General features: G+C 34.2%; 1 protein-coding gene across 3 annotated transcripts in view; it reads right to left on the bottom strand.

Annotated features, from left to right (window-relative positions):
* The window catches only part of LOC143222819 (metastasis-associated protein MTA3-like), a 60,115-nt gene extending 54,378 nt beyond the window's left edge, over positions 1-5,737 (bottom strand). For all 3 annotated transcript variants that reach the window (XM_076449885.1, XM_076449886.1, XM_076449887.1), the window contains exons 1-3: positions 5,549-5,737; positions 4,946-5,013; positions 4,407-4,500 (exon numbers count right to left, since the gene is read on the bottom strand). In XM_076449885.1, the coding sequence (XP_076306000.1) occupies positions 4,407-4,500; positions 4,946-5,013; positions 5,549-5,576 (190 nt within the window). In that variant the 5' untranslated portion in view covers positions 5,577-5,737. The remainder of the gene's footprint in view (positions 1-4,406; positions 4,501-4,945; positions 5,014-5,548) is intronic.
* Positions 5,738-12,043: the final 6,306 nt, after the last annotated feature.

Here is a 12,043-nt window from a genome sequence, read left to right as displayed (position 1 = left end):
GATGTATGAGGAGAGCTCTCACCAAGAGTAGTGGTGATGCTCTGGACAAAAGGGGAGAAGTATTCTGTCCACTGACCTTCTGCATCTAGTCCTATACAATTCTGGAACTGGTGGTTAAAGAAATGCTAGCTGTAAATTTAATCCAAGATTCCTTCTGGCTTTGATGTCTTACCAACTGAGCTGGAAAGCAATGCAGTTTTAAAGTGTGAGTTACCTATGAAAGGTATTCCAGGCCCATTTTTAATCCTTTCGTGCCACTTGGCAGGCAGGGCTCCACCATGGAAAACATGTCAAGATTTTAGGAATAGATTGAGCAGCTGCTTGAACAACACAGTCAGTTACTGCTCCCATGCAGTCATCTGTCGATGGCATATAGAAGATAGCAGGATCAAGTTCCAAAAGACATCCAGTGGACCAACTGGCCTGGTCCAATCTCCACCACGACATTCATGTCAGGTGGCATCTACCATGGCCAGTCTCCTTCTTTTAAAATGATAGAAAGATCATCACTGCCTCATGGGTCACTGTCAGCCCTCTCCAAGAAAAGTGAGAGAAAAGTCAAGGGGAGAAGACAGAGAGATCAAGAGCAGTAAAAGACTGACTAGGTGCATGAAAATAAATATAGGAACAAGTACTGAAGAGCAAAAGGTTGTGATCTGAAATCCTGCATTCTAAGCAATGACCCCTCCCAACAATATTAGCACCACCCCAGAGAGAATTATGTTCATCAAAGACCTCCAGGATTAAAAATGGAGATGGCAACTGTTCAATGAAATCATCAATGTCTGATTGATCATAGGCCTCCATGAAAACATGGATGGCTAAGGCCTTGAAGGGTGTATGAAGTGGAAAAGACAGAACAGACAGATGCTGGTCTACTAGCAATGCCACCTCTCCATACACTTGTCCATCACATTTCACTATAAAGAAAATTGCTGAAAGATGATGGTATCAACAGGTTTCAGAAATGTTTCCTGTAAAGAAAGACACAACAGGATGATAGAAATCAATGAAGGCTTTAATGTCATCCAGATTAGAATAAAGCCTCAACAGTTCCACTGGAGAAGAACTAGGTGGAGAACCCTTTGGTTTATGATTTCATTATTCTTTATTGAAGAAGGTCTTTTGACCTCCATAGATTCTGATGTGGATCAAGTTTTTGTCAGTATATGTAGATTCCAGTAACTGAGGACAAGAATGAATAATCATTCTTCACCTCAGGGCCGAAGAGGATGGACTCGAGTATATGCTAGAAGCTAGGACTGAAGGAATTGGACCCAAGCAGTCACTGGAAGGAATGTTGGGAACACAGATGTGACAGAAATAGACATGGACTTGTCAACACACTTATTCAAAGGCAGCAAAAGACTCTGCACACAGCTTGAGAAAGACTCTGTTGAAAGTAAAGAAAGATGTCTGTATTCCCACTAAAGCAGTCCAGCATAGTACAGCAGTATATATTCGAGATGAAGGTAGCGACAATAACTTCTGAGCCCCAGAGTAAAAAATGTTGTGAACCATTTTCAAATGCTGTACCTCTTTCTCCTCCACCCACCTAGAGCAAGAACAAAAGAATCATGAAACCCTATGAGGGGATGCACTACAATGGCAAACAAGGACACTGCACCAATGCCAAAGTTTCATGAACACTATACCCAAACACTAGCATCAGACACAATGTCCACAACACTGGTACTCAATTGATCCTAGCCCAATAGGATGAGCCAACTGACCCTGGCTATCCATCTACAAGAATTCAAGGCCAAAATAGTGTGTTGGAGCTGGACCCCTCAACCAGAATTCTTCCATCCCTTTTGTGACTTGCCAGGCATGATAAACACATGGATGGATGTTCAGAGCCCAAAGGAAGTAAACCGAATGAACAAAACCTTCTCTGGGAGGTCCACTCACCACAAACATAATTCCACCTTGAGAAATGAGCTGCAATAAGTTGTAGCATTTGCTATAGACACCACAGAAATGTAATTCTGTCATTTGTATTGGATGATGATCTATGCACATTTTTAGCATATGAAAACTACTATCCTGATTGTATGAAGTAATACTTGGGAAAAGCTTTCAAGAAAAAAACTCATTAAGGTTTTTAATGAAAGACTTTTTGAAACTAAAACATAAAAATGTTCAACCTTCATAAGTTTAAACATATCATTTTGCTATTAAATATCAGTAAAGGACAACGAGCTAATGAGTTTTTAGTTAAGGATATGTGATGATAGTACTGGCCTAAAAACAGCAAACCTCACAACAAAGAGAAAAGTATAAATTTTACAATCTAATTAGCAAAACTTTTTTTAAGATTCAAAGTATCTCTTGAAAAAATATTTTTAAGAACAAATTTAATAGAAAAGTTCACAACCTAAATACAAATTTTCACAGTACCAGGTATGACCATATAAATCTGTTGTGATAAACTCCATTTTATTTAGGGCCTCAAAACGATACTACCAATTAATTTTCTTGTGAAAAGAGAGATTACTTTAAAGTAAAGTTAATTTTAGTTTGTTACAAGCTGCTCTATGCTTTCCAATTTAAAATAGTCATATAAACACTGTGCTTTTAAAATATACTGCATGATTGAAACAAATGTATTATGCTCAAATCAGGTAACAAAAACTAAACCAGGACCTGCTGTATACTGCAGTTTCAAACTGTATCAGCTCTCATGAATCCAACTAAATCATGTGAAAAGCTTATCACCAATCACATGGGGAAATTCATTCATTTTTTAAAATTTGTCACTGAGGATGGAGTGATGGACAAACTTTATGAAATAATACAAAAGAAAATTAAAACAGACAAGCTACACACACACAAAGTTTTCCTCTTCACTATCAGCTTTCCAAGCTAAGCTACATCAGCCACAAGTGATTTAAAAAAAATGACATTCAACTGTTCAGAGAACAGCCTCAGTTGACTAATTCTTATTCTTTTTCAAACTCTGTTCTTTAATTGCAATAAACTTGGATCACTTTTAGGCTGATTTTTAAAGTTACCTTTTCAAATGAGCATCAATTAAAGAATATTTATTGAATACAAAATAAATATATTGCAATTCTTTCTGAGGTCAGATTACTCTAAATTCAAGTTAGGTTTCTTAATTTTTACTGAAGGTGTTTGGAAGTAATAATAATGTAGCAGATTATTCTGTAAACATAAACACTTTAAATGAGAAACAGGATATCACACACAACCAGTAGGTAACTTGTAGTTCATAAACTTAGAAATATAACGTTGGTTCACCACTGAGGACTTGGAGCATTGCCAGTTCAACATTCTGCAAATACAAACAAACTAGTTTTCTGTTTGCCTGTTACCATTATCTTTAGGTTAAAAAATATATTGATTTTATTTACATCTTGAAGTCCTAGTGTTGTACCTTTATCAAGAAATACACTGAAGTATCAAATAATGCAGTCTTAAAGTACACTGGTTTAAATATTAATTAAATGTTGACTTTAAATATATTACAACTTCAATTTACAATGAGGTTATATACTTCTACAAAGTATAAAAGTACAAAGTAGAAAAGCAATAAATGAACCCTTCTCACCATCACATATTTTGTCCTATTTTTAAATGGAATATAAACAAAAACCTTTTATTCAATACACCATTAAAATAAAATCTTCAAACAGTTTTACACAGCCTAAAATCATTTTAGCTTTAAAAAGCTATGTAAAATAATTGATATATTTATAGCTTTAAAAAGCTATGTAAAATAATTGATATATTTATTGAATCTTCACTTATATATAGATTAAACAAAGGTTTTTACTTGAGGAAAAACCCTTCCCATGAATTATGGGTATAAAAATGTTCTCAATGTTCATAAAATAGCTATCTTTTAAAAATTTATAATTTGACAGAAGTAAATTTTACAACCTGTTATAAATACACTGTGATATTAGTTTTCACACAGATACATTTTCTTCTCAGAAATTACTACAAATTAGTATAATATCTGTGATTACATTATCAAAAACAAACTCGAAAAATCACATATTGAGGAGTTACTCATTTATTCACCTGTAATTAAATCAGATTGTTTTAACTTGCAGGTGTTGTCTTATAATGTTTCCAACCTTCTATATTTTAGTTTTATTTATATTCTAACCTTAAAACATAAAAATTAATAACTATTACATAAAGGTGTATTTTATATTTTTTGTTTTGTATACCACAAATTATCAAATATCCCACTTTTGATTCTATATCTCTTAATTTAGTTATATAAACCTACATCATTGTAGCAGCAGTGGGCTGTCCTTCAACTTTGTTAATTAGTTCACCAATTTATGCAAGTTATGGGAAACAAGTATTGTTCAACTATAAACAGAAAATAGTAAAAGAAAAGTTTGAAACTTAGAATTTTAAAAGTTGCTTACTTTGATGTTTGTCAGCCATTAGAACCAGTGAACTTGAGATATCTTTTCTTCTATAAAAACACATCACTTTGGCTTCTACATTTCCATTTGGAGTCTGGCATAAATATGAAAATCTAACTTTAATTAATGTGTAAATAAAATGTTAATCCCTGCCGTTAATGCACATATATTATTACTAAATTTTAATTTAAATGCTACAAATAAATTACATAATTACTTTAAAATAAATTTGGATTTTAACTCCTAACTGTATACCTTAAATCTACTAGCATATATAACTGTAACAGAACTCTAAAAAACTTAATCGTGCCGGCCTAGACCTTTTTTCCGCGCCGCGTGAATCTACATTATTGTAGCGGTGGGTTGTCCTTTGACGACCAAACAGACAGAAAGTGAAAGAACAAATACATTATGCTGCGTGGAAGTTTACCTGAATCTACCCGATTAAGAATAAAGAGTTTTGAATTCGTCCCTAGGATATCAATACCAATGCACGTATATTATCGTAATGTTATCAAAACGATACTGCTCTCACTTACCTTAATTAATTCTTCAATTCGTCGAATTTGATACGATGCCGTGGATGAGGTTTCAAAATAGACATAATCTGCGAAGACAAATATTTCTTTATTCAATAATAGTATGTATGAATCACAAACAAACTGAAAACTAAAAAAAAAAAAAAATCCAAACCTATAAAACATTAATCCCTTAGTAACGATACAGAAATAATCTCACATTCACACTACTTATACTTAAACAAGCTTTGTCTAATTCATAAGTTTATTTCAAACCTAGCGGTTGCCGAAAAAAGTAAACCACGCACAAAGTACGAATCGCCAATTTACTAAAAACAATATTCACCTGAATTAATAATTTTAAAATGATTTAAGAGTCTTATTAACTGTAATAAATGAGTAACTTTATTTTCATTCATTATACGAATTATTCAAGTATTTACGATTTTTTTTATCGGACCTCCAGCGCTAATGCAACACTATCCGTTATCGCCGAAAGGTTCGATAGGCCTAAAGCATGAACCTTAGTTCGGCCATCGGCCGGTGGCTTGTCTCCAAAGAACGTGTCGTGTCAATATAACCTAGAACTTATAAGGATAACTATCAACTAAACTAAAAACTTACCTCCAACTCTATACATATTTGCTGCCATTATATCACTAAACTAAGAATAGTGGTAATCCACAAAGTACGCTTTTCATGAATGACAAACTAGAGTGTGCCCCCACTTAGCTACGTCCGATCACTCACACTCCAACAAAACGCCATTTTCTGAGACTCTTGTCTTCCTCCTCTTTTACATATGACGTCACATGTCCTTCGGCGTTCTTCGGGAATTATATTAAGATAATAAGGGTCAAAGGTCACCATCATGCATCTCGAAATCAAACAACTAATAATCGATTACAGACTATAGCAAAATAAAAAAAACGTTTGACTTACCAATAAAAGTCAGCAGGTTGGTTTGTAAGATGTACAGGTATGCTATTGTTTCTCTTCATTATTTTTTGCATAATTAACAGTAACACTAGTGTTCTGTACAAACTCATTTCCCCCATAATACGATTTTACTTCAAAAAGTTTGTTACGTTTAAAGAATATACATGTTTTGCAAAAATAGAAGTAGAAATCATAATAAGCAGCACAGAGTATAATGTCACACTTTAACGCACCAGACCTATATAAGTAAATGTTTAACTGTAATAGTTTGATTCTTGTTCAGTTATACATTGGGGTATCTGTGTCCTGCCAACCACAGGTATTGAAACCTGAATTTAGCTTTTTAAGCCTATACGAGTACCGCTGAGTTACTGGAGAAGAACCGTAACAAACAAATTAATTAATTTATATAAGAAAATTATTCTGGCATAGAGAAAACACGAGAAAACTATAGAAACATTAACATGTAGCAATAACTTACTCAGATTGAGTGTGTGTATGTGTTTTCTTATAGCAAAGTCACATCGGGCTATATACTGAGTTCACCGAAGGGAATCGAACCCCTGATTTTAACGTTGTACTCAGCTTGAAACTACCCTTGTTAACAAACGTACCAAGATTTATTATATTAAGTTTTGGGCTTTATAGAATACGAAATATATATGTATATATATATATATATATACACCGACATCACTAAAAATATCATCGTAAAGTAGTAAATTATGATATGAAAGATGTTGTACCTTGTAAATAAGAAATGATTGAGATACTATTCCTCACTTTATACAAAGAGCGAAATATATATATCATTTATAATTATATGCGAAACCTGTATTCTCAAGATGGCTGGTATGGGTATTAGCACTTTAATTAAAATAAAGTACAGAACAACGTTTCAATCTTCTTAGGTCGTTAACCTGAAGATGACCTAAGGAGGTCAAAACATTGTTCTGTACTTTATTTTAATTGAAGCGCTAATACCCATACCAGCCGTCTTAAGAATAAATATTTACTTCAAGTGGGTTTCTCGTCATCACGAATATCTGAAAACTATTTCGAGTAAATGTTAGTGATAAATAATGGCATATCTCTATCAAAACATTAAGATCTGTCATGAATAATTCCCTCAAATTTCAAAGGGTAATAAACAAAAAACAATGAACAATCATCAAACAAAGCAGTACCGTTTGATTTTAAGCAGTAAAAATTCGCGCGTTGAACCTCACTACACTAAAAGCAAGTTTAGTGCCATCTATTGACTATATTTTAAATATGTAACTTGAAATAGTTAAATAATAATGTTAATTAAAACAAAAAAATTTGAAACAAATTAACGTTCAAATAAAATTTATAAATTTCATTTCATTTTGTCACTGTGTGTTTTAAGTTTTTTTGACAAGACCCCATGAAGCACATGAAGATGAAGAATATTCACATATTCTCTTGAATTTAGTTATTGTCTTAGTTCACGGAGAATGTGTAATTCCTGTTCATTAATTAATAGTTTTGTTTAAAATTTAGAAATCTTTCATTCGAAAAGAAAAACCACATTACCCATACGCATGAAAGTATGTTTCCTATGTTTTGCTCAAATTTTCTAATGCACATTTCAAATACAGTCTTTTAATTTAACCTTGTAACGCAATATGTTTGTTTGTTTGTTTGACGTACCAATGACGAGCTAGACAGTAATTGAAAAATATAAGAGCGTTGAGTGCGAACAAATATGAATTACTAAATAACTTAGAAATACGGTTCGTTGTGAATAGGTCATTTAAAAACAGAACATTTTCAGCTTATAATACAAGGTACGTGAAAGTTCACCTAAAAAAATAGTATTATAGTTTTATAACAATATTTTACATTTGAAACTTAAGTTTGTTGTTTACAGCGGGTTAATGGTTTTGTTCATGTTTTTATCAATGTAATAAACAGAATAAACATTTTTACAAGGTATACTTCTGATATATGACAGTTTTTAATGTTGTTTATTATTAAGTGCAAAGCTACCCAAAGAACTATCTGTTCCCTGCCCACCACCAATATCTAGCAGTAGAAGTCCGCAGACACGACGTTGTGTCACAAGGGTAGGGGAGTTCTTAATGGATCGGTTACTTTAATAGTTAGCTGGTTTATAAGCACTGGATACAATAACAAAGTAAATTTATCTTTTAAAAAATCGGGAACAAAGTTTAAAAATTAAAAAAATAAATGAAGATTATTTTTGATAAAACTCAACTACAAAACTAAAATTTATACGCTTGGTTAGCGTATCAGAGAAAAATGTTTTTAGGGTCATTTTCAAATTGGCCCGGCATGGCCGAGCGCGTTAAGGCATGCGCTCGTAATCTGAGGGTCGCGGGTTCGCATCCGAGTCGCGCTAAACATGCTCGGCCTCCCAGCCGTGGGGGCGTTATGATGTGACGGTCAATCCCACTTTTCGTTGGTAAAAGAGTAGCCCAAGAGTTGGCGGTGGGTGGTGGTGACTAGCTGCCTTCCCTCTAGTCTTACACTGCAAAATTAGGGACGGCTAGCACAGATAGCCCTCGAGTAGCTTTGTGCGAAAATTCAAAACAAACAAACAAACATTTTCAAATTTACATGTGAAAATAATGTTTTTCATTTGTTATTCAAGTAGTAAAGAAACTACGGTACCTGTTCAGGAGATTCCAAAATAAGAAAGCAATCATCTACAGATCAGTAGTAGTATAAGGGTATTGGATAAAGATGTATTGTTTACAGACCATCATTTCTTTACTTAACATAAAAGGGTTCAACGGGCATAGAGCGAGAGAATTCACCACTTCAAAATCATTTGTGTATTTTTAAAAGTTACAACCTGATGATTGAATTTTTGTTTTTAAAAACAATTGTTTAGTTGGAAAGGGTAAGCGATTTTCTAAGATATTTTTTATCATTAACAAATTCAGGAGCAAATATAAGTTTACAAACTATGATAAATCAACAGATTGACTCCTACACAGTACAATAAGTTACTTTAATAAAAATTGGAGGCAAAACGAACTAGTATACGAAACTGACAGGTACTGTGTACCTCTCCCCTGTTAACTTATACATTAGGTTAGAAAATAAACAAATAATATTTTTAAAAAAGACCACCTACAAACTAAACATAACATTAGTCAGGCCTCGCTAATAAACATTGAAAGGGTAATTTATGCAAATGTTTCTTAGTAAGTTCCTTCTAGTGAAAGTGCGACTTATTCAGGCCCCTATCAGGGCAATGTCCATGTACCATTCACCAATACATTTGGTGCAAATATACAATTTCTCTCTAAAGTTCCATAATAAGTGCGGGCTACTCCAGTGCTCATGTAATATTTATCCACACATTTAACTGTTGTGATAAATAAAGTAAAGGAAGGAGGAAGAGGTCAACGCGCAGCTGACCCTCCCAGGTATACAAATACTCAAATGACGAGAAAGAGAGAGCGAACTATTAGAAAAGCTGACTACTATAATTTACTCTTCTTGCAAATAAGAGATGGCGATATCACTCATTCAAATTTGTTTATTTTTCTCATGTTTTGATAAGATTGACAAACGACACTCTTCCAACGTAGTCTTTCAAAATAAACTTGTACAATGCTTTACCATTTTACATTTTTCCTAAGTGTTGATTTAATACTTTATCTTACATTAAATTTCCTGGCACACCTTGATTGCAGAAGCTACAGTGCTAGGCGTGATCTCGTATAATTAGTGTCCGAACTTTGAGTTTGAGGATTCTTGTTTCGCATACTGATGCTGTCCAAGCATGCTTTATACCTTGGTGCCGCAGCTGCGATATAACAAAGACTACGAAGTCCCATTAGTGGATCAAGCAAAGGTAGGCTAAGAATTAAAGGTGGGTACTGATAACTAGCTGCCTTCACCCTAATCTAGCTGTTCAAAATTAAGGATTGCTATGCGCGGGTAGTCTTTTTTTTTAACCTTCGTACAAAAATTCGAAAAAAACAAAAACACGAAACAAAGGCTACAAAGTTTGTGAAAGAAGTGAGGCAAAGATAACCAAACATTTTTAGTGGTGGGAAAAAATTATTTGTAACACCCAATGTTTTTCACATTTCTTGGTTTCTGTAATTTTTTAATAGATTGTACATTGGAAGTTTCAGAGCTATTGTAAAATAGTTATTGACATTGTGCGATGTAAACTGATTCATATTTCAGGCAACAAAAAACGCACACACAAGTGTTTGTTAACAAACCTACCGTGACAAACATATTACAGCGGATGATCAACAAATATGAAAATGTTCCGAGTACGAAACCTACATTTAAAGATACTACTGCTAATGTAATTGACATAAGTGATCAAAGTCTGTTTTTTTTGTTTAAATGTTTGGTTGTGTTCCCCTCTGGCCTTGATAACTGCTTGACATCGGTATGGTATAGAGTGCACGAGGGATTGGATGAAGCAGGTGGTGTCATAATGCTACACGTGGATTACAGCTCCCTGCAGTTTCAAGATGCTTTTCAGTTTGTTCTATTGCACTTTGTTACCCATTGTTTTCCAGCAGTTTTCGATAGGGTTGAGATCTAGGCTGTTGTCTGGTCAGCGTCTCGATCCTCTTCTTGCAGAGAGTCATTCACCAAAACGTAACATGTCTTTTCAATACAAGTAGAGGCAAGTTTTCTATTTATTTCACGTCTACTTCGTAGGGTGCAAGAATATTACCAACATTTCAAGTCCTTTGTCATAGAGCAGAGTCATTCTGGAGTATACACTGATCAGCCATACGAAAGTGATCCTAAATTGCTGGCCTTGAATGTGACTTGAGGATCTCGGCTTATTTGTCAGCATTAACAGTGCTTTTTTTTATAAAATTCAGGTGTTCTACATACTGGCCAGAGATGTATCCCCATATCAACTGATTATGCAGGTGCTTCGTAATTGCTAGATGAAACTCTTCCAGAGAGATGTCGTAAAAAGTGCTTCCCATCAGACCCTTGGATGCTAAGCTTTGATTCATATGAAAAAATTGTTTTGTTTCACATTGCCTTAGTCCAGTGGATAAGTTTTCTTTGCTTTCACCCTATATTGTTGGTGAAGAGATGTTTCTTTCTTGGCTGTCATGCCGGAAGACTGGCTGAACATGGGCAAAAGAGGATGGTGAACATTGTGACAGTGAAGTTCTCTAACACGTTCTGTTTTTTTGAGATTTGTGAATGATATCTGATAATGCTGCAGGCTGGTACGTTTCAGAACACAATTGTCAGTTGTAATGAAAGCTTTCTTCCTGCACCCACTCCTCCATTAATCCACACAACCAGTCTCTCTGAACCTCTGCATGTAGCGGTTCACAGTACACTGATTAAATTTAATTAATCTAGCAGTATGTTTTGTTGAACTTAATTATTTGCTTAAATAAATAATGACTGTTGTTTTTTTTTTTTTCGTAGTCAACTCGCAGCCCTCAGATATGGTAGCACCACACGCATGCATTTTGTAACAGGTAAGCCTCTAAGTTGACTTTCAGTAAGAATCTCTATTTATAACAAAAAAAAAACCCAAAAAAAACGGCTAATGCAAAACCCAAGCAGCTTATAAAGCTGGTAATGTAATAATTAGACAGTACTGCATCATCCATGAAATACAACTACACCTATATGCAGCATTAGTGCCTCAGAACAGATGATTCTGAAGCGAGAACTGGGCAATGCAATAAATCTTTTCACCATTGTACACACACACGATCTAATGTAAAAAAAAGTGAATTTCAAACACTATAGGTAACTAAACCTGTGACGCTTTTTTTTCTTTTTCTATGCACCTCTTATATTAAGAGTCGTGGTATGGCAAGTCCACTGTCGATTTAGTTTATAACTAAAACTTGCTCTCTGGACTGAATGGGGTTGAAATTGCTACATAATATGAAATGTTTAAATAGTTTATTGGTGTTTGTTTAATTTTGCATAAAGTTATTCGAAGCCTATCTGCACAAATCATTTCTAATGTTGAAGTGATAAGATGGAAGGTAGTCAGTCAACACCGCCCATAACCGGCTCGTGTGCTACTGTCATCAAATACTGGGATTTAATGTTCACTCTCATAATGCATTCATGGCCCCAAAGTGAAGAGCACAATTTTAGTTTTCATTCACAGTTTAGAAGACTGATCACTGTTCCACGTTAACAAATTATTTTACATTCGTG

This window comes from Tachypleus tridentatus, chromosome 8 (genome assembly GCF_004210375.1).
Source record: "Tachypleus tridentatus isolate NWPU-2018 chromosome 8, ASM421037v1, whole genome shotgun sequence".
Taxonomy (NCBI): Eukaryota; Metazoa; Arthropoda; class Merostomata; order Xiphosura; family Limulidae; genus Tachypleus; species Tachypleus tridentatus.
The sequence above is the reverse complement of the archived record's forward strand: the minus strand, read 5'-3'. Positions and strand labels throughout refer to the sequence as shown.